The following is a 22,620-nucleotide window of genomic DNA, read 5'->3' on the forward strand; positions in this document are numbered from 1 at the left end:
AGGGTAAGATGATAATTATTAACAATAAGTTAAGGCTATATAGTTTTTGACCTTATTGAGCATAATTAAAGAGAAATATCTTAACTGACCTGTGAAATTGTCGGTTTTATAACTACAATAAACGGATATAAACTCTTCTTTGTCTTTTATTGAATGCCCCAATCTATTATGGCTAGGTAAGGATTAAATCTCTACCTCATAGAGTCCATTAACTTCCTCTAAGGCCCTATTCACACGTTCTATGAAGTTGTCTGTGATTATGGACAATTTTATAGCCCATTGGTTTCTATTGGGCTATTCCCATGTTGCGTTTATTCACGGATCTGCAATCCGTTACATCAAAAAATAGGGCATGCCATAACTCTAACGAGACCACAGTACTGATTCTCCCATAAAAGTCAATGAGATTGTACCCTGACATCGATGTACATCTGTGTACATGGATCTGATGTAATTACTGTAATTTAAAAAGCTTTAAACAGATCCATGAAATAAACGGACATGGATGCAAAACGAATGCGATTATGGGTGGTTTTTCACGGATCACAGAGGTAGATAGCGGACTTTATGGCGGACAAGTCACGTCTCTCTGCCTGTTAGCGTGCTCTGCAGGGATGACTGACAGGTAGAGAAACACGAGATGCACAGTAGATCTATACTGTACTGCTGGGAACCATATTAGCACAATCATGCTGATTGGTTCCCTTTAACTGCTGAGTCCTGCTACATAAATGTGCATGTGCGGGAGTAGACACTAGTTAACCCTTTCCCGCACGAGGACGTAACTGTACGTCCCCGCGCGGATGCGGGCGTTCAGAGCGGGGCCACGCGGCGACCCCGCTCTGAACCGCGGCGGTCCCGGGTGCCGCTTGTAGCCCGGGACCACCGGTATTAGCGGGCACGGTCCGATCGCCGTGCCCGCTAATACAGTAATCAGATGCAGCTGTCAAACATGACAGCTGCATCCGATTACCGGATACAGCACTCCCCTGGTGTCTAGTGGCGGCGATCTCCCTGTCTGATGCTGGCCGGGGACTCATCCAAGATGGCGCCGTCCCCGGTCCGGCACTCGTTTGTATTCGGCTGCAGCAGCCGAAAGCAAACGAGTGCCGATCTCATTGATCTTTGCTGTATATCTATACAGCAAAGATCTCAATGAGAGATCAAAGTATATATACTAGAAGTCCCCCAGGGGCGCTTCTAGTATATGTGTAAAAAATAAAATAAAAAGTGTTGTTAATAGTAAAAAGCCCCCTCCCCTAATAAAAGTCTGAATCACCCCCCTTTTCCCAGGTTATAAATAAAAGTAAACAAATAAATAAATAAACATGTTTTCTATCGCCGCGTGCGTAATCGCCCGAACTATTAATTAATCACATTCCTGATCTCGCAAGGTAAACGGCGTCAGCGCAAAAAAATCCTAAAGTGCAAAATTGCGCATTTTTGGTCGCATCAAATCCAGAAAAAATTTAATAAAAAGCGATCAAAAAGTCGTATGTGCGCAATCAAGGTACCGATAGAAAGAACACATCATGGCGCAAAAAATGACACCTCATACAGCCCCATAGACCAAAGGATAAAAGCGCTATAAGCCTGGGAATAGAGTGATTTTAAGGAACGTATATTTGTTAACAATGGTTTGAATTTTTTACAGGCCATCAGATACAATATAAGTTATACATGTTATATATCGTTTTAATCGTAACGACTTGAGGAACATGCATAACAAGTCAGTTTTACCCCAGGGCGAATGGCGTAAAAACACATTCCCCCCAAATAAAAGAAATGCGTTTTTTTTTTCAATTTCACCACACTTTGAATTTTTTTCTGGTTTCGTAGTATACTTTATGCAAAAATTCAGCCTGTCATTGCAAAGTACAATTAGTGACGCAAAAAATAAGGGCTCATGTGGGTCTGTAGGTGTAAAAATGCAAGTGCTATGGCCTTTTAAGCACAAGGAGGAAAAAACGAAAACGCAAAAATGAAAATTAGCCTGGTCCCGAAGGGGTTAAGTATGTTTGGGCCATTAAAGTTAATGTCAGTACCTACACTGCCGACTATTTCGGAATTAGTTAATAATTTAAAAGAAACTTTACATTGGGAGATGTTGGAAACTATACGTAACAATGAGACTTTCACAACTTTGTTTATTAAAAAAGAAAATTATTCTTGAAATATGTTTTATCTAGAGGAAAGAGACCCTATAATACGCCTCTTTGTCTCTACAACATGCTTACTATAATACGGAGGCGGCTGGTTATTGCTAGCTCTGTTTCACTAGTTATTGTTATATTTTACAATTTATTTTGTAATATTATCCTTTTCCCCATCAGGGGCTCACAGCAATGCTTGAAAGCCTCAATGTGTTTTGGAATTTTGATATAAGTCAGCAAGAGTTTTTAGTAGGGAGTATGCGTTTTATTCTTACACATAATGTGTTTTTATTTCAGGGGCAGATGTATCATCAGACCATGGGTACCGCGATGGGGACTCGGGCCGCACCCAGTTACGCCAACCTCTTCATGGGGCGGTTCGAGTCCTCTTTCATATCGGGATCCCCCTGGTCTGATGACCACATAGTTTTTTACAAACGGTATATAGACAACCTGTTTTTTATCTGGAAAGGTACACAGGAATCGGCTATTTCATTTGTGGAATGCTTAAATAATAATTCCTGGGGATTACAATTCATCCTGAATATGGATAAAGAAAAAATAGTTTTTTTAGACTTAGAGATTTCACACAAAAATGAGATGATTTTTACTAAAACAAATTTTAAGTCGGTCGACTCTAATAGCTTTTTAAACTTTGAAAGTACACATTTTAAGAGGTGGACTCAAAATATTCCTTTTAGCCAATACCACAGAATCCGAAAAAATTGTACTTTTAAGAAAGATTTTAAATCTCAAGCAACAGTTTTAAATGAACGTTTTTTAGAGAAAGGATATCCTAAAAAGTTATTAAAAGAAGCTTTTAGAAGGAACCTTGCTGTTGAACAAAGAGATTTACTGAAACCGAAAGAAAAAAGTTCGGTTACTGAAGCGAGAAAGAAGGACCTGTTCAGACCTAATTTTATCACTTCATTTAATAGTAGCAATGTCACAATCAGAAAAACTTTGAGAAAATACTGGCACATACTTTTAAATGACCCAATTTTAAAGGAAATAATTCCATCAGAACCCAGAATTACTTTTAGAAGAGGTAAAACTATCCGCAATATGATTGCTCCCAGTAGAATTAAAAATCCTGAAAAAATACAAAAAAAATCTTTCTTAAAAGATGGAGTTTGGAAGTGCAATAAAAAAAATGTGTAAATGCTGTGAGAACCTAGCACATGGGATAAGTGAATATGTATGCAATGTCACAGGAGAGAAATTCACTATTAGACAACACCTGGACTGTTCTTCATCTTTTGTTATTTATTTATTGAACTGTGAGTGCGGGGTTCAATACATTGGCCGTACAACACAGCCGTTACATAAAAGAATAAACTCTCATCGTTTTAACACATCTAAGGGTTTCTTACAACATAGTGTATCCCGCCACTTGACAATAAAACATGCCCAGGATTTTAATAAGATTACTATTATCCCCATTGAACAAATCACGGAAAATATAGAGGATAGAGTGACCCGTTTAAACAGGAGAGAATCTTTTTGGATATACAAAATGCACTGTCTATCCCCTGAAGGCTTAAATGAGATGATTGAGCACATTTTGTAATGATCTTTTATCTGCTTTTACCTGTCTTTGGTTTTGTAAAGCTGTAGCATCGCCAGTTCAGATGCTTGTCACCATTATGTGACACTCTGGGCTGGCGAGCGCTTCTGCTACTCCATTAGCGTAAAGCTGTTGCGTAAAGGTCTTTGTGAGTAAACATTTGCCCTACTCTTTTTGCGTACTTCAGCTCCGTCTGCTGTAAATAAACCTGTCTGGTCTGCAAAAAAAGGAAAATGTTGATATGAACAAGCAGCTTCATAAGCCTTTATGTGTTTTTTAGGCTATGTTCACACAATCTACTTTTTATTAAAAAAAAAAACAAAGAAGCCGGTCACTTGCCAGATGGTGCTGTGTGATGCCACTACTGTGGTGGTTAGTCGGAATATAGCTCAGCCGGATGGTAGGTTGTTGTGACGCCAGTGCCAGTTGGGCACACAGGGATGGAGGCAAATCTGCTTTTATTTTAGGTTGGCTGGCTATACCCTTTCCCTTGTGGTCGGTAACCTGCCAGGCTATGAGGGGCTCCCTTGGGTGCTTATCACAGTGGTCCGGTATCGGCACCCACAGAAAAGGGAGATGACCCAAGGATGGTGTAATTAGTGTGTGTGCTTGAGTAATAACCACTGAGTCCTGTTACCATAAATAAGATTGTCTTTACTGAAGTAACACTTAACCCCTTGAGGACCAAGCCCAAAATTACCCAGTGGACAACGCCAATTTTTATTTTTGTGTTTTCATTTTTTTCCTCCTCCCCTTCTAAGAGCTCTAGCACTTTCATTTTTCTATCTACAGGGCCATGTATGGGCTTGTTTTTTTCAGGAATAGTTGTACTGTGTAATGGCGTCATTCATTTTACCATAACATGTATGATGGAACCCTAAAGTTATTATTTATGAAGATATAAATTGGTGTAATTGTAAAACAAAGAATGCAATATGGTAACATTTGTGGGGCTCCTGTGTCTACGTAATGCCCTATATGGTAACAGCGACATGATACAATTATTCTATAGGTCAGTCCGAACACAACCATATGCAGGTTTACACAGATTCTCTAATGTTATATATATTTTTAATGAAATCCTTTTTTTTTTTGCTATTAATTATTAATAAAATGGGCCTATTGTGACGCTTATAGCGGTTTAAGTTTTTCACCTACAGGGCTGTATGGGGTGTCATTTTTTGCGCCATGATCTCTAGTTTTTATTATTACCATATTTGTGTAGATAGGACGTTTTGATCACTTTTCATGAAATTTTTTTAGAAATAATGTAACAAAAAATCGGTAATCCTGGCGCTTTTTTTCCTCTTTTCGTTTACGCCATTAGCTATGACAATTGTTATATTTTAATCGGTCAATTACGCACGCTACGGTATATAAGATGTTCATTTATTTTTATGTTTTATTTATATTATTGTAAAGGGGGGTGATTTTAACTTTTATTCGGGGAGGGGCTTTGGAGTGTTTATAAAAATATTTTTACTTTTTTTTAACACATTTTAAGTCCTCTTGGAGGACTTTAACCTGCAATCATTAGATTGCAAACACTGTACAATGCTATGCCATAGGCATAGCATTGATCAGTGTTATAGGCGCTCTGCTGATTGAGCCTGCCTGTGGCAATTGCGGCGCTTAAGGGGTTAATGACACGCTGCAGCACGATCGCTGCAGCCAGTCATTAACAGTGAGGGCCCCCACCTGCTATGAAGCGTGCTCTGCTCCGGAGCACGCTTTGTAGCACAGAACATGCCGGTACGCCCAGGGTCGTCTGGGGACAGGCACCCAAGGCGTATTAGTACGTCCTAGGTCGTCTAGTGGTTAATACACCAGCTGACAATAGGCTGCTGACTTGACTGGACAGAATATGTGCTAAGAGCTTCAAAGGTAGAATAATAGAGCTGAACTGGTTGCATGATGAGAAGTAGAGTAAGTTCAGAATAGCGGAGTAGAGTAGGTCGTGAGAGTTCAGAGTAGTGGAGAGGAGTCTGCCTCGACAGTCCCAATCCAATTTAGTACTGTGCTCTGTCGGAACTTTAGAAGAAGTATAATACTTGAGAGCACTTGAGAGTAGAACAATACTTGTTCCCGTGTTTCAACCTCTGTCATGATACCACCTATTGCCCTGCAATGTCGGGTGACCCATCCTAACAAGGTGACACAAGCCCAGTCCTTGTTACCTGAGTTGAGCAAGGTGGCCAAAAATACCTGGTTACACCTGCGCTGTGAGATTACGTAGGTTTCTAGCAGCTTTGCTCTATCTGGATCAGTTCCTCTTGTTTCAGAATACTGTCCTGAACTTTTAGAGAACTGACGAAGTTCCAGTAGGGAACGTAACGCGTAGGGTTATGGACTCCAACCTTTCCACTCCGGTTGCTCACTTTTTTGTGATATGGTGAAGTGTGGCTTATTTGTGTTTACAGTGATGTGCCTTATATATATTTTACTCTTTGAGCATTGTATCACATTTGCACATGTTCACCTCTTAATGATTTTTTGACTTCCTCATTTTTCATCTATTAATTTTTTCGCACCCGGAGTGTATATTTTCCATAGGTTTTTGAATCACAGGGTACCTTTATATTCTGTAGATCCCTTTGTTGTCTCTTTTAATTGTTTTTAAATGGTTAGGGGGCTTTGTGGCCATATGTTTGTCTCATGTATTTGCTTAATTTTTTTGGTATCTTCAATTATGTGAATAGAGATTTTTTGTATCTTTCTAAAATATATTTTTGTGGTGTGCTTTACGCTTATTACATACCCCTGTTGCTCTTTTTCGGTCTGTTAGTATGTGATTTAGGTATGTAGTAGAGCACCCCTTATATTGGGTTGAGCAGAATCCATTGTTTTTGTTGCAGGAACTTTTAGAGATGTTCACGGCTTGGATAAGACTCAAGTGTGGGTGTGTACTTCCTCTCCCCATGTGACAACTTCCTACAGGGTATGTAATAACCATACCGGCCAAAGAGGGACACGTGTGGTTCATGCTAGGAAAATTTTTACAGACAATTCTATACTTTTTAATTTGAGGATGTATTCATACATACAGGATATGCTGCAGATCCTATATGTCTAACTGCATCCTTAGGTCTCATTCACACATCAGTAACCCTGTCAGTGATTATGGACCCGCAACTGCGGACAGGATTACAAATGTGTTTCAGTAACTGTCCACATTTGCAGTGACCCCCTGTCATATAGGCGACACGAATGCACAATGGATTAATTGTTTTGTTGCAGGACGGATAATGTCCCCAAATGGATCTGAAACACCTACAGATGTGTGTATGGGGCCATAGAACTCAATGAGACTGCATGTGTGAAAGGGGCCATAATGTCACAGGATTTATCTGAATATAACACTTTGTAGGATTCAACTTGCCCCATATGATGGAATATTAGGCAAGTTTGGGTCTATTATACAGTAAGAAACCAGACACTCTCTAGAGCAACATTAAAAGTTTACTAATGCAAATCTAATTCCTAGGTTAGAAAGAGGGACATGTAAGGGACAAAGAGGGAGTAATAACTGTCCCTCCTAAAGAGGGACACTTGGGAGGTAACAATAACTCCTGTGAGAGGTGAAGAAGAAAGTGATAGAGAAGAAGAAAAGAATAGAGATAGGTGGAGAAGAGGAAGAGCTCTCATTGGTGCACAGATCACAAATAAACAGTAACCCCTTACTACAGCTGTGAAAAAATACAAGTACAATAGATAAATAGTAGCGACATCTAGTGGAAAAACTTAGGCATAACTTCATTACCACTTTACTTAGAGTACAGGCTTTTGCGAGGGGTGTACAAGTCAGCAACACCGTGGAGGGACACCACATAGGAAACAATGTAAGGCTGCACTCACACATTCTGTGACTTACGGAAGCTATGGACCGTTAAAGCGAATGTACCACTAGAGAACCTGAACTTTCAGCGTCTAATTCCCACTGTCGGCCCGCTCTGTGGAGAGGGTGGATACAGCCTGAGGACCGCCTGGAAAACTGGGATACAGCCATAGCCATAGGCTGTATCCCAGTTTTCTTTTGACATTTTAATTGTTTATAAATGTATATGGTAGCCTTTTAGGAAGCTTGTCTCCCTTCTAACTGCTTCTGTTTAATTTTTGTATTGTATTAATAATAAATTGAATAATAATAATAATAAAGACTTCTAGATGTGCAGCTGCGTGTACATATGTTTTTTTCTTTCTTTGAATGTTGTATGTTTACATATGTATAGCACTCGGGTCATTGTGTGCGGTGCCCACCTGTGTATTAGTTTTCGCCCAACACTAGTGTCTATGTATGAGTATTCCAGCATCCGGGGATTCTTTCACAGGCTTCATCCTGATGTCAAAGGGAAGCTGATTCAATTCATCTCTATCAAATGTGCTGACTTTTCATTTTCTCAAGAATATACAGTATATATCACTCGATTACTGCCATGTTTTAAAGCGACTCTGTACCCACAATCTGCCCCCCCCCCCAAACCACTTGTACCTTCAGATAGCTGCTTTTAATCCAAGATCTGTCCTGGGGTCCATTTGGCAGGGGATGCAGTCATTGTCCTTAAAACAATGTTTAATCGGGCAGCGCTGTGTCTAACGGCCGGGGCTTACATTTGTATATGCATTAGGCTGGCACACCCTCTCTCTCTCCTTCCTCCCCACCCTCCTCATCATTAGGAATGCTCCAGGCAGATTGCATCCTATTCCTCAGCTGCGTGCATAAAGAATATGGGCTGGATCGTTAATACACCTGTGCAAAGCTCAAACAGCAGTAAATGTTCCTGGATCATTCCTAATGCTGAGGAGGGTGGGGAGGAAGGACGGAGAGGGTGTGCCAGCCTAATGCATATACAAATGTAAGCCCCGGCCGTTAGACACAGCGCTGTAGGATTAAAAGTTGTTTTTATGACGATAACTGCATCCCCTGCCGAACGGACCACAGGACAGATCTTGGATTAAAAGCAGCTATCCGAAGGTACAAGTGGTTTGGGGGGTCAGATTGTGGGTACAGAGTCGCTTTAATGTTTGACTGGGCCATGTCCTAGCATATACAGTGGTACCTTGGTTTAAGAGTAACTTGGATTAAGAGCGTTTTGGAAGAAGAGCTCACAGTTTTTCAAAATTGTAACTTGGTTTAAAGGACAACTCCCGCGGGACCCCAAAAAAAAAAAAAACACAGACACACACAGACACCATACTCACCATCTCTCCGGTGACGATCGCCACTCGATTCGCCCACCGTCCGCCTCTCCGTCGCCGCCGTCCGCCATCCAGCGATGTCTCCAACTTCCGGGTCCAGGGGATGGAAAAGGCTGCCAGTGCGCTTGCGCACCGGCAGCCTTTTCATTGGCTGGAGCGCATCACATGGCTTCCAGCAAGCTCAGCCAATCAGGGCTGAGCAAGCTGGAAGCCATGTGATGCGCTCCAGCCAATGAAAAGGCTGCTGGTGCGCATGTGCACCAGCAGCCTTTTCATCCCCATTCACTTTGCATGAAGACGCCGAGGAGGAAGAAGACCCGGACCGCCCCTCGGCTCTGACGTCGTCGTCACCAGATGCCGCCCCGGAGAAGAGGACCGTGACGATCGTAATAGGTAATGTATACATTCCTTAACTTCCGGGGTGGGGGGTCGGGGGTCCGAAAGTGGGGGAAGGGGGCCAGGCCGGGTATTTAACCACATTACAAAGTTATATAACTTTGTAATGTGTGTTAAATGAGCAAAAAAAAATTTTTGTGGGAGTTGTCCTTTAAGAGCATTGCTTTGGTTTAGGAGCTCCCTGTACTGGGTGGGAGCGCGAGTAGGGGAGGGGCATGGTCTGCATAGCGGGGTCTACAGCACTACAGACCCAGGAAGTCTTCCTCACCTTCCAAATCATAGCAGATCCAGAGAGTGTTGCTATACTGTGCCCACATATGCCCTACTCATTCCTTCATGCTCTCTGCGTTCTCTGTCAGCCCTAGTGTTTCCCATCCTCTCCATTCCTGCTATAATACGCCTGCACTCACACTCAGCTATACACACTGCTGTTATAATGTGCCTTCACTTACACTCAGCTATACACACTGCTGCTATAATCTGCCTGAACTTACAATCAGCCATTCAAACTGCTGTATATAAACTTTCTGTCTCTGTGCTCCTGCACAGCTCTGTGATTCTCACTTCCTGATTGGTCCATGATGAACACACCCCCTTCCCTATTGCTGTCATGTTACCACACAGACCTCTGACAGCAGTCCTGCTACTCTATTCTAACCTATCATACTACGCTACTGCATTATGGGGATCTGCATTTCCATCCTGTATTTACAAACTGCTGCTGTATTTTCAGGTTTATGCACTTACTGTACATTATACTCCACATGCTGATTGCTATACTGTACAGTAACTTTTAATATCACATATTCTGCTGTTTCTTTTTGTTTATTTTGTCTGTTTTACATGTTATTCAGAATAAAAAACAAAACAAAACATTATTTTGGGGTGTGGAACCAAATGTCTGCATATAAGTGATTTCTTATGGGAAAATTTGCTTTGGTTTAAGAGTGGATTTGGATTACAAGCATGGTCCCAGAACGAATTATGCTCATAATCCAAGACATCAATGTATGGCTGTATGAGACAGAGAAATTAGCGTGTAAACCCCACAGGTATACAATATCTTCTGGTACATTGCTCAATGTATTCCAGGTTTAAATGGGTTTTCTGGAACAGAAAGGATTAGATCGGAAAGGAAAATATATATATATATATATACATATATATTTTTTTAAACTTAAAGAGACTGTCAGCAGGTTTATGCTGTCCAGTCTAAGGATAGTATAAACTAGTAACAGAGACGCTAAACAGAATGATATCACTTACATTGTTCTGTGCAGCTGATTCAAAGATATCCTCCTGAATAGCAAGGACTCGGAGCATTGTACACTAGTCCTGTCCATAATGTGTGTGGGCTTAGTAGTCCTTGATATTCATAGGCAGAGAGATGTTAATCAGCAGCTGGCTAACAATGACTTTTTTAACAGTATTTGGGTGCCATTATTTTCAATGGGAATATGCACCAATGTTTACAGTGTGAAATCCAGTACATATTCTTCTAGGAATGTATTTATATTGTGGTAGATACTTGTGATCCAAGTATTTTAGGAGTGATACCTTTATTGACCAACAAAAAATTATTTTTTTTTTAGAATTGTAAGCTTTCGGGATTCAAAAAATCCCTTTGTCCGACGAAGGGATCTTTTGAATCCCGAGAGCTCACAATTCTAACAATTTTTTGTTGGCCAATAAAGGTATCACTCCTAAAATACTTTGACCACAAGTATCTACCACGATATGGATATTTCTGGCTAACACGGTACTATACTATTTTTTCTAGGAAAGTATCTCAAATAAGCGTGAATACGTGACATCAACTACTCTGCATATATTCTGTGAGGAAAACATGGCGGAAGGTGGTGGTCGGTGACCTGAGGACCATGAGAGGGAAAGAGCAGCATATGAGGAGAAGCAAGTTTGCTCAATGAATGTACAGTACTTGCACAAATATCCAACTCGACAAACCCTATAAGTTGAGCTAAGACTCCCCATCTAGAGCAACACAACAGCCCCTCTTGGCTGAGCTATGGTCGCCCTATTTTCAGCACACATATACTGTGTCCCTCCAGCTGACAGGATGGATGGTGCCCGTGCTCACCCCTGCCCATGGGGGGCACCCGTGTGGTATTCCTGCCACCACGTGACGCTATATATAGCTGTCTAATGCCAGCCGCTAGCACACGCACACACATGCAGGGTTTGCAGCAATTGTGCACAATTGTGTAGTAGTAGTAGACACCCAAACCAGTCACAGCATCCAGTGAGGTGGTATCCACACGTACACTGAGGGAGCGGTTGTCTGGGTAACACAGTGAGTAGGGGGGCGCTACCTTACGCTACTTCTCCCCTCAGCCCGGGGCGGGGACACACAGGCTACAGGAATGCGCGCTCCACGTCCAGTACGCTCGCTCTTCATTGAGAGCTGCGGCCTGACTGCGGCCCGCCCTCTTACTTGCGCATGCGCCTCAGCTCTCCTGTCACGAGCGCGGCGTGGAATGCAAGCGCCAGTCTCGTAGAGGAGGCTCGCAGTGCGCGCGCAGGGGCGGGAGTGACGGGGGGGCCAGGGGAGAGCAGGCAGCGGGGCCGGACCAGCTGAACGGGCACAGACCGGAGGAGACGACACAAGTCCATGGAGAGACGCGTCTGCTCCGAGGGTTCACTTCTCTCTACCACCAGCCTGCTCTAACACCGGGTCGGCTCTCCTCCTACTCCGGGCGCTCGTTGTTGTGGTGCGGACAGGGAGCGGCGAGGGTCGCGGTGACAGCAGCAGCATCCGGGGAGCTTGGAGGAGCAGCCGCCTCTATGATGAAGTTCAAGCCGAACCAGACTCGGACTTATGACCGGGAAGGCTTTAAGAAGCGGGCGGCCTGTCTGTGCTTCAGGAACGAGCGGGAGGATGAGGTGAGACCGGGAGACCCGCCCCCAGCTCACCGGCCTGCGGCTGCCCTGCTCCCCGGGAGCGGTACAGGCTGCCCTGTGTGTGTGGAGCCGGCAGCGCTGACAGGAGTCCTCACCGGCATGTGTCTCCCTGGAGTCCGGGCCCCTGCTGCTGCGGGATGGTGTGCGGGCCCCGCGTGTCTCCGGGCCCCTCATAGCACTGAGTCAGGGGCCTCCCTGCCGGCACCGTTTGCCCGGGCCTCCCCCGTGCGGCTTATGTCAGAGACGCTGGTGACATGGTGGGGCTGTGTTCACACTGCTGTCAGTAGGCAGACATGTGCCAGGTGACCTGCTGCTCCAGCCCGGGCCTGCACTGTCTCTGGACACTATGATGGGGTCCCTCTAGTATCCCTCCTGGTGTCCAGCTTGTCCCTGCTGCCCGGTGTATGGGGTGTGCTCCGGTGTATGGGGTGTGCTCCGGTGTATGGGGTGTGCTCCGGTGTATGGGGTGTGCTCCGGTGTATGGGGTGTGCTCCGGTGTATGGGGTGTGCTCCGGTGTATGGGGTGTGCTCCGGTGTATGGGGTGTGCTCCGGTGTATGGGGTGGCCCCTGTGTATGGGGTGTGCTCCGGTGTATGGGGTGGCCCCTGTGTATGGGGTGTGCTCCGGTGTATGGGGTGGCCCCTGTGTATGGGGTGTGCTCCGGTGTATGGGGTGTGCTCCAGTGTATGCGGTGTGCTCCAGTGTATGCGGTGGCCCCTGTGGTGGAGGCCCCAGCAGCAGTGTGAGCCCTGGCCTACTGGATTGGACATTGCCACCCATACATTGGGGATCTGGAGCAGATGTATGCATTGCTGTATGTTGGCTGGTGTCAGGCCTGTTTCTATAGGAGTTTTCAATGACCAATGCATCCAAGGTATCTGTAATGGCTCCAGTAATAATGTGTGAACAGAGCCTAAACCTTGGTAACTTGGTGGAGTGACTTGTACTTTGCTGTAGGTTGTTCCTATGTTTCTCTTGCAGTTTGTTGGGATTGTACATGTACAGATGTGCTGCTCTCCTGGCTGTCAGTGAAGGTTGCCATTATTTGGTCACTAGAATAGTCTGGCTCCTGCTGTGTTCTAGCTGAGGCGTCTCTGTGGCTTCTGTGCTGTCCCTTCCTCTGCTCTCCATGGTGTACAAGCTCCTACTCTGGTCTCTGGTGCAGAGTGATGTGGAATTGGAGACCTAAGAACATCTGTCATGACTTGTGGTACATCCCCCTTTCACGTGTCTTACAGCTACTGGGTATTGGCTACCAAAGGTCCATGTTTAGAGCTAATGTCCGTAATATAGCACATTTATTCCGTATGTATACATAGGATCATATCGAACGTGTACAGCTTGCTAAAACCACAGGTGGCTGTAAGGCAGGGGGCACACTATCATTTTCTTCTGACTTAACCTTCTTTATGTAAAGAGTTTATCTGGGGAAGGAATACATATAGTAATAGTGCATACTCACGTGTCTGATTCCTGCTACTGCCATTTCAATGCTGCCATGGTCCCCACTGCTTAGTGGTGATCTATCAATGCACAGGGACCAGATAACTATGGTAATGGTGGGATCAGGCTGGTTTAGACTATATTTTTTTATTTTTCCACCATTCAGGCCCCTTTAAGAAAAGGGTTCTTTCCCCAGACAACCTCTTAAAAATAACTAATGCCATATTGACATTTTAGCTTCAGTCTGGGGTGTATTGATCTCATTTATTGCAACAGAAAGCAAAAAAGGTCATGACAGATCCTATACAGCAGAAAAGACAAAGTAGTGTTGTATAAACCTGTAATATGGCGCTTATGCCTAGGATTTGTGTGTTCCATGTTTGTCCTGCTACAGATGTCTTCCATCTAGGGGAAAATTACAGTGTCTTATGTAGGCACCACATGTGCCAGTGCCCATGTGCCCATGCCAGTACTCATGTGCCCATGCCAGTACTCTGTGATGTTCCGTCAGGTTACTTTTTGTATAATAGGCATAATAATGTGTAAACTGGATCCCTATTGTGATTCAAGGGATGCAGTTGATGCTGCAGGAGGTTGGGGTGTTGAGGCAGTAATATGGACAGTATGTTACAATTGTGTAAAATCATCCTTATGGAAACAGGTAAATATTAGAGATGAGCGAACCTTGAGCATGCTCGAGTCCATCCGAACCCGAACTTTAGGCATTTGATTAGCGGTGGCTGCTGAAGTTGGATAAAGCCCTAAGGCTATGTGGAAATCATGGATATAGTCATTGGCTGTATCAATGTTTTCCAGACACCCTTAAAGAGGACCTGTCACCACCCCACCCGTGCCGGGGTGACTGGCTCCCGACCCCCCGTTACAGCCCCCTATACTCACCTGATCCCGCCGGGTCCTGCTTTTGGATCCGGTCACGGAGATATCAGCTCCCGAAGTCCGGCACGCGCGCTGACAGGAGAGTCCGACGCTCATAGAGAATGAATGGGGAGTCCGATGCTCCGTCATTCTCTAGGAGCATCGGACTCTCCTGTCAGCGCGCGTGCTGGGCTTCGGGAGCTGATATCTCCGTGACCGGATCCAAAAGCAGGACCTGGTGGGATCAGGTGAGTATAGGGGGCTGTAACGGGTCGGGAGCCTGTCACCCTGGCACGGGGGTGACAGGTCTCTTTTAAAGCTTTATCCAAGTTCAGCAGCCCCAGCTAATCAAATACCGAACGTTCAGGTTCGGATGGACTCAAACCCGAACCTGGTTCGCTCATCTCTAGTAAATATCCATCATGAGTATGGCAGGATACCTCATGTAGAGAGCTATTACTGCTAGAGTTTGCTGTCCCTTTATTCTCTCGGATCCTGGGAACGAAAGGGCATAATGATTGGTAGGGGTCTGTTTGCTGAAATGCCTACCGATAACTGGAAAGAGCTGGATGGGTTTCTAGCCCGAGGCTTGGTTCCCACGTGATGATTTTGAGGCACTGTTTTGAAACAAACACAGTAATAGATACAAAAGAAAGAAGTATTAGCATTTTTTCTGGCTTTTTCTTTTTTATACATGTTCCTCCATTTTGCGTCCATTCTATACAAAAACTGCAACAATAAATAGTTTTGTGGGTTTGTTTTGTATACTTTGTGTTTATTGTTCGGAAACTGCAGCCTGATGTTACTTCAAAGTCTTTAGTTTATTGTTACTAAAATTCAGTGGTGGTTTGGTATTTAAGCTTCTGACTGATTGTATTTTTATGTTTTTCCTTTTCTTCAAAATGCAGCTTTCTGAGCTGTAGGAAACTGCGAGAGCCATCACAAATCTACTCAGCGGACATTCAGCATCTTAGTTGTATTTACAGTAAAAGCAGCCTACTATACATAGTTCTCCATATGCAGAAGAAATCTATAATAATAAACTTACAGTATAGATTTGATATCTGAAGTAGGTCATCCTGATCAAAAAGCTTTCCTGCGTTTCCCGATCTGTTTCGCCACTCCCCTGATACGGGCAAAAATAAGGTCCTGCAAGTATCCTGCACTCTTTGAATATACCAATAGACCCTAGGCAGGACCTGGTGGACCAAAAGTATGGCACAGCACAGGTGGATTCCAGTATAAGATGTATACTTCTGATAGCCTCATAAAATGCCGCAGAGCACCACACAGTTAAAAACACTTGTTTATTTGCAACTTGTTTAGGCCCTTAAAAATATAAAGAGGCCTTTCTCAAGCATGCTTGAAAAAGGGCTCATTTTATATTTCTGAGGGCCGAAATGCGTTGCAAATAAAGGACATAGGGAGAGATTTATCAAACTGGTGTAAAGTAGAATTGGTTCAGTTGCCCCTAGCAACCAATCAGATTCCACCTTTCAGTTTCCAAAGAATCTGAGGAAAGAAAAGTGGAATCTGGTTGCTAGGGGCAACTGAGCCAGGTCTACTTTACACTAGTTTGATAAATCTCTCCTGTAGTGTTTTTAACTGTGTGGTGCAGAAGTATACATCTTATACTTTCTGTGCCACACAAGGGGAACTTTTACATTCACAAGCGCATAATAGAGTTGTGCCTATGCAATTGCACAACTCTTCCAGGTGAGTGGTGCTATTCACACACCTTTCTATATTCTGCGCTTCACAAGATACTGCACCAGAAGGTGCCCCTGTCTTTCTGTTTTATTGCACTCTTTGAATAGTCAGTCCCGTTTTTACAGTGACATCAGGGCACTTGGCCAGTCAGCTCTCCTGCATGGGGGCCTCAGAGTGTGACTGTTCGCATACAAGACCTTAGAGCCTAGTGCTCTAGAACAGTGATTTTCAACCAGTGTGCCGCGACACATGGTCGGGTGTGCCGCGGGGAAAGTTCCCCAAACTATGGTGCCCCTGTGAAACAGGAGAAAACAATGGGGGAGAGAAACCTGGGGATGGGGGAGAAACAGGGGAGAGAAACATGGGGATGGGGGAGAGAAACAGCGGAGAGAAGCAGGGGGGGAGAGAAGTTTGGTGGAGAGAAGCACAGGAGAGAAGCAGGGGGGAGAAGTATGGTGGAGAGAAGCACAGGAGAGAAGCAGGGGGGAGAAGAAAACAGGCCCAGGTTTCACACTGAGTGAGTATAAATACCTTTAGAATCTATATTATTAACTATATGTATAATATGTACTGTTTTAGTGTCATTTTGTGCCATTTTGGTTGGTGGTGTGCCCCGGGATTTTTTACGTATAAAAAGTGTGCCGCGGCTCAAAAAAGGTTGAAAATCACTGCTCTAGAAGGAAAGGGAATGAATATTGATAGAGGAGCATTGTTTATAGAGCTGCTGGGTGGGCAAGCAATGCACCTAAAGGCTCGGACTGCCCCCAGTGCACCAAACCAGGACATTTGCATAATCTTATTTTTGCCCATATCTCCGGAATGGTGCAATGGATCGGGAAACTAGAGAATAAAGAATTTGATAAGGGTGACCTGGAATGCTAGATTACCTTTTAACATGCAGCTGTGTGCATCGGGCCTTGTTATAAGGTTACATACAGCTGCTTAAAGCGGGATGAAGCAAATTTTAGCTTCAGTTATATCTGCAAAGCGTTCTTTTCCCTCTATAATGTGCTTAAAGGTATATGTCATACAACAGAAATATCTATAGAGCTCTGTTTTGTGAGTATGAAATAATTCCTTCATATAGCACCTACATATTCCACAGTGCTATATGGAGCTTTTGGTTGATTACATTGGTCCTTTTTCCCATTGGGACTCATCCAAATTCCTAATTAACCTGTTATGTTTTATGAGAACCTGGAAGAAACTCAGGTTCTTCCGAGAAAAATATGGCATATAGACTAAGCACTGTATTTGTGAGGCCACTGCACCACTTCTCACAACTTACATGTGTCTGAAAAGTGCTTAGGGCTCTAGGATTGCATCAAGCACAATTTAGATTAAAAAAAAAAAACTTTCAAAAAGGTATCCGTAATCTCAGCACAGTTTGTATCATAAACACATTTACATTTTATTTGAGGTACACAAGTGTAGTGTACCAGCAAACAATAACCCTTAAGGCTATCGGCCCTTTAATTGTAGAGTGCTAGGGCTTCACCTTCAGGTTGCCTGAAAAAGAAGAGCAGATCTGATTGGTTGCAGGATGTAGACATGGGTTTCTTATGTGTTATAAACTTGAACACTTCCTTTTTGTTAGCTTATATGTTGCAGAATACTTAAGTGTAGCTGAGAAAAGCAGATGTTAAATTTCCCCATAGTCTACTTTGGGGTGGTAAAAATGTGTGCTTTCTTATGGCCGTTTTACAGGGGTGGATTATCAGTAATGAGTGTTTCTAGAACCGAGCAAACGCTTATTCATCAGCTTCCTGAATCCTTTGTGTAGCCATATAAATTATCACCATCGCCACACATCTCCCTGTCTAAATAGAACATGTGCAGCCGATAACCGTGCATTAAAAGGAAAATGACAGCAGGGATATACATATTTCCGTGCTGCCAGTTTCCAGATACCTATCACACAAGCATTGCATACATACCTTTTCCAATGCTTCTTTGGTAAAACCATCCTTATTCTGGGCTGAAAGTGCCAAAGGGGTGGGTCTGTGACAGTGTCAGCTGCTGCCCCACTCTCCAACCGCTGCATCTTTAGGCCGTCCCTGCCACCTCCTGCTGTCAGTCATTCTGGAAGAGGGGAAAGACACAGCAGAGCCCAGTGAGAGAGGCGGACGAAGACCGTGTCATAGACTCTCCTCTGTCAGTCTGGAACAAAGAATGGTTTTATTGAAGTTGCTGGATCATACAACATCCCTAAAGGTATGTATAAATCTGGAAACTGACAGCACGGATATATGCATATCTGTGCTGTCTGTTTCCCTTTAAATACTCCATTAATTGTGTGGCCTGTCTGCATGACTGATGGAGCCCTGTAAAGGTCCTGCAGACAAGATTTTTGCTCCCCTCATCAGTCTGTGTAAAAGGGCCTTTGCTGCATTTTGTGTGTGTGAGCCATCTCCAGTAGTGGTTATACCTGTGGAGCGTTGTCTCGTTCCTTAATATACCTGTGTTGGGATCTGATCTGATAGCATGGCAGCTGTGGGGACTTCAATCTTCTCAAGGTCTGCCAGCTGACCCTCAATACACTAAAAAACTGTATTAGGACAGTCTGTAGCTTGTAGTCTTCTGTGAGCAGCAATCTATGGCTAGATGGCTGCTAGTGACTGTAGGGAGTCCGAGCTTAATGAGTCATTCTCATAAAGAGTATATCTGAAAATGTGTTTAGGTCCATTTGTAACTGATATACACTGTATATAACTTGTATACTGTTCCAAGATGTCTACAGTCAGTGCATGTTCCCAAGACCTGTACACATTGTTCCTTGAGAACGGAAATCTTTCATTAAGGTTGTGGCTAGATGGCGATTCCTGGTCGCACAACACTTGGGTTGTGCGCCATGGCCATTCCTGATCATGGACCAGGAATCGCCATTTAGCTCCGGCCTAAAAAAGTGCAGATGGCCCACCAACGGCTCATGTTTTGGGGGTATCCCATATGAAGGACACCTGTGATAATATCTGATGCACTAAGTCTAATTATATCACCTGTGAAATACTAAGGGAATCCTCAAAATATGACCTGTGTGGGGGTCTTGAGGACGGGAGTTAAAGGGGTAGTGTGGCACTAAACAATTATTCACTAAATAACACACATTACAAAGTTATACAACTTTGTAATGTATGTTATGTTAGGGAATGGCCCCCTTCCTCGTGTTTCCCCCCCACCCACGCCACCCCCGGAAGTGTAGTGCTCTATACTCACCTGATGCGTGTCGACCCACGTCCGCCATCTTGCGACAATGATGTAATGTTCGGGTGGCTGGCCAAACCGCTCCGACCGTCCCTCATTCTGGCCGCACGTCCCTCATCAGCTGCTCAGCCACGATTGGCTGAGCACAATTATGCTCAGCCAATCGCGGCTGAGCACAGTTATGCTCAGCCAATCGCGGCTGAGCACAGTTATGCTCAGCCAATCGCGGCTGAGCACAGTTATGCTCAGCCAATCGCGGCTGAGCACAGTTATGCTCAGCCAATCGCCGGCGGCCGACACGATGGACGGTCGGAGAGGTTTGGCTGGCCGCCCGAAGATTACATCATTGTCGTAGGATGGCGGACGGGGGTCGACACGTATCAGGTGAGTATAGAGCACTACACTTCCGGGGGTGGCATGGGTGGGGGGAAACACGGGGAAGGGGGCCATTCACTAACCTAACTTACATTACAAAGTTGTATAACCTTGTAACGTGTGTTATTTAGTGAATAATTGTTTAGCACCGCACTACCCCTTTAAGAAACCCTGCCATACATATTTATGTCAGCTACAGTGGCTGCTTGTAACGAATTTGGCCAGCAGTATAAAGTTTATAGGGGTCTTCTGAGATTCCACCAACAGATGATGTCAGTGGAGATAGGGGTAACACATGATTGAATTTCACTTCCCGGCGCCTTTGTTCTCTGAGAAAAAAGCAGCAGCCAGAGCAGTTTGGCTGTGGCTTCTCCCCCCCCCCCCCCCCCCATAGGAAACACAGCAATGTTTAGCCATGCTGGACATTCATGTGTATGTGGAGGATGGGAGAGAAAAGTTATTGAAGATTTATGGACACCTTAATCCCTTCACGACCAAGGACGTAACTGTGTGGCGACCCCGCTCTGAACCACTGCGATCCCGGGTGTTATTAAAAGCCCGGTAACATGGCTGTTAGCGGGTGCGGTCCAATCGCAGCAGCTGTAATAGCTGACAGTTGCATCTAAACTGCTCTTTGTGCCCCATCCCTGGTGTCCAGTGGGAAGATCGCCACCCCCCCCGTGATGTGATTGCGGAGGGGTGATCCGTTTGATCCTGCTGTTTATATAGAAGTCCCCCAGGGGACTTCTAATGACTGTGTAAAAAAAAAAAAAAAATTCATTAATAAAAAAAACTTCCCCTACTAAAAATTTGAATCACCCCCTTTTCCCATTTTATAAATAAACATATTTGGTATTTTCACGTGCATAATCACCTGAACTATTAAATTATCACATTCCTGATCTCGGACGGTAAACGACGTAAGTGCAAAATTGTGCATTTTTGGTCGCATCAAATCCAGAAAAATTGTAAAAAAAAGCAATCAAAAATTTGCATATACGCAATCAAGGTGCCAATAGAAAGTACAGATCATGGAGCAAAAAATGACACCTCAACCAGCCCCATAGGCCAAAGGATAAAAGCATTATAAGCATGGTGCTACGGCCTTTTAAACGTGAGGAGGAAAAAACGAAAGCCAAAAATGAACATTTGCACGGTCCTGAAGGGGTTAAAGTAGGGCTGGGCGGTATACCGTGAAAATACCGATACCGTCACTGGCGTCGGTCAACCGAGCTTAACTTTGCCAGGACGGTATCTGCGGTATTTTCACTATCAACCCGTCTGAGCGCTGAGCTGCACAGGTTGAAGGTCTCCTGTGTGCTGTCTGTGCAGGGACGCACAGACAGCACATAGGAGATTTGCACTGTATGTCTGAGCGCCTCTCTCCTCTCCACCCCAAGCCCCCCGTCCATCCTCCGCCTGGCGTGTCAGAGCGCCCGCCTACCTACCCACCCCGCTGTCCATGTCAGCGGGCCCCAACCTGTACGGCGTGTCGGACTGCCTCTCCGCCCGTCCCAGCGGTCCCCCAGCTGCCCGACGTATCAGACCGGCCCCCGCACGTCCGTCCGTCACTGCTGCCCGGCGTGTGAGAATGCCTGCCCGCACGTTGCAGGGGCTCCCCGAACTTGCGGGAGTGTGAGACTGGCCCCGCTCCCTCCTGTCCATCCCAGCGGCCTCTAACCTGTCCGTCCCGTGGGACCGCCTCCCCGCCCGGCATCCTGCCAGAGATTTAAAGGGGACGTGTAACGAGGATGGAGATAGAAGAGAGAGAGAGAGAGAGGAGGGAGAGATATAGAGGAGAGAGAGAGAGATAGGAGAGAGAGAGAGATAGATAGAGGAGAGAGATAGGAGAGATAGGTAGGTAGATAGATAGATGGATGGATAGATGGATAGATAGATAGGAGATAGATAGATGGATGGATAGATAGATAGATAGATGGATAGGAGATAGATAGATAGATGGATAGGAGATAGATAGATGGATAGGAGATGGATAGATGGATAGGAGATGGATAGATGGATAGGAGATGGATAGATGGATAGGAGATGGATAGATGGATAGGAGATGGATAGATAGATAGGAGATGGATAGATAGATAGGAGATGGATAGATAGGAGATGGATAGATAGGAGATGGATAGATAGATAGGAGATGGATAGATAGATAGATAGATAGGAGATACATAAATAGGAGAGCAGAACACAGTTCATCAAAGACCGTCCTCCTAGTTCAGGCCGCTCCGTGCCTCCGAGTCTTTCTTCTCCGGTCTTCACTCTCAGAGTAGCGTCATCCTTTGTGTCCACTGCCATGTGGTCACGCGGCAGCACTCCCACACCAACTCACCACAGTTGTATTGCAGCGCCCTTTATTCTCTCTCAGAGCCAAATTACCAGAAGGAAAAATAACAAAGAACTGAAACCAGTTGGATGGGAAAGACTTTTTTTTTTTTTTTTACACATTTAGGCGCCGTTCCCACTGAGCAAAAGTAGCGGAATGGGAGTCTATGGGAGGCGCGCGCTCTTGCTTTGTCCGCGCTGAAGAATGAACTTGTTCATTCTTCAGCGCGTACAGAGCAGCAGCGCGTGCGCCTCCCATAGACTACCATTATGAGCGGGAGGCTAACGGCATTCCGCTGCGGAATTCCGCTACTTTTGCTCAGTGGGAACGGGGCCTTTAGGCTGTAGGAGGTGTATGGCGACGTGATTTTTGAAAGTCTTAAAAAAAAAAAGTTCTTCTCCTGGATCGATAAAGAGAGATAGGAGAAAGAGAGAGATAGGAGG

General features: G+C 44.7%; 1 protein-coding gene across 2 annotated transcripts in view; it reads left to right on the forward strand.

The window, feature by feature from the left end:
- The first annotated feature begins 11,875 nt into the window (after nucleotides 1–11,875).
- The window catches only part of NUDT4 (nudix hydrolase 4), a 31,807-nt gene continuing 21,062 nt past the window's right edge, over nucleotides 11,876–22,620 (forward strand). For both annotated transcript variants that reach the window (XM_069974230.1, XM_069974234.1), the window contains exon 1: nucleotides 11,876–12,213. In XM_069974230.1, the coding sequence (XP_069830331.1) occupies nucleotides 12,115–12,213 (99 nt within the window). In that variant the 5' untranslated portion in view covers nucleotides 11,876–12,114. The remainder of the gene's footprint in view (nucleotides 12,214–22,620) is intronic.

The sequence above is a fragment of the Dendropsophus ebraccatus genome, chromosome 1, assembly GCF_027789765.1.
Source record: "Dendropsophus ebraccatus isolate aDenEbr1 chromosome 1, aDenEbr1.pat, whole genome shotgun sequence".
NCBI classification, from domain to species: domain Eukaryota; kingdom Metazoa; phylum Chordata; class Amphibia; order Anura; family Hylidae; genus Dendropsophus; species Dendropsophus ebraccatus.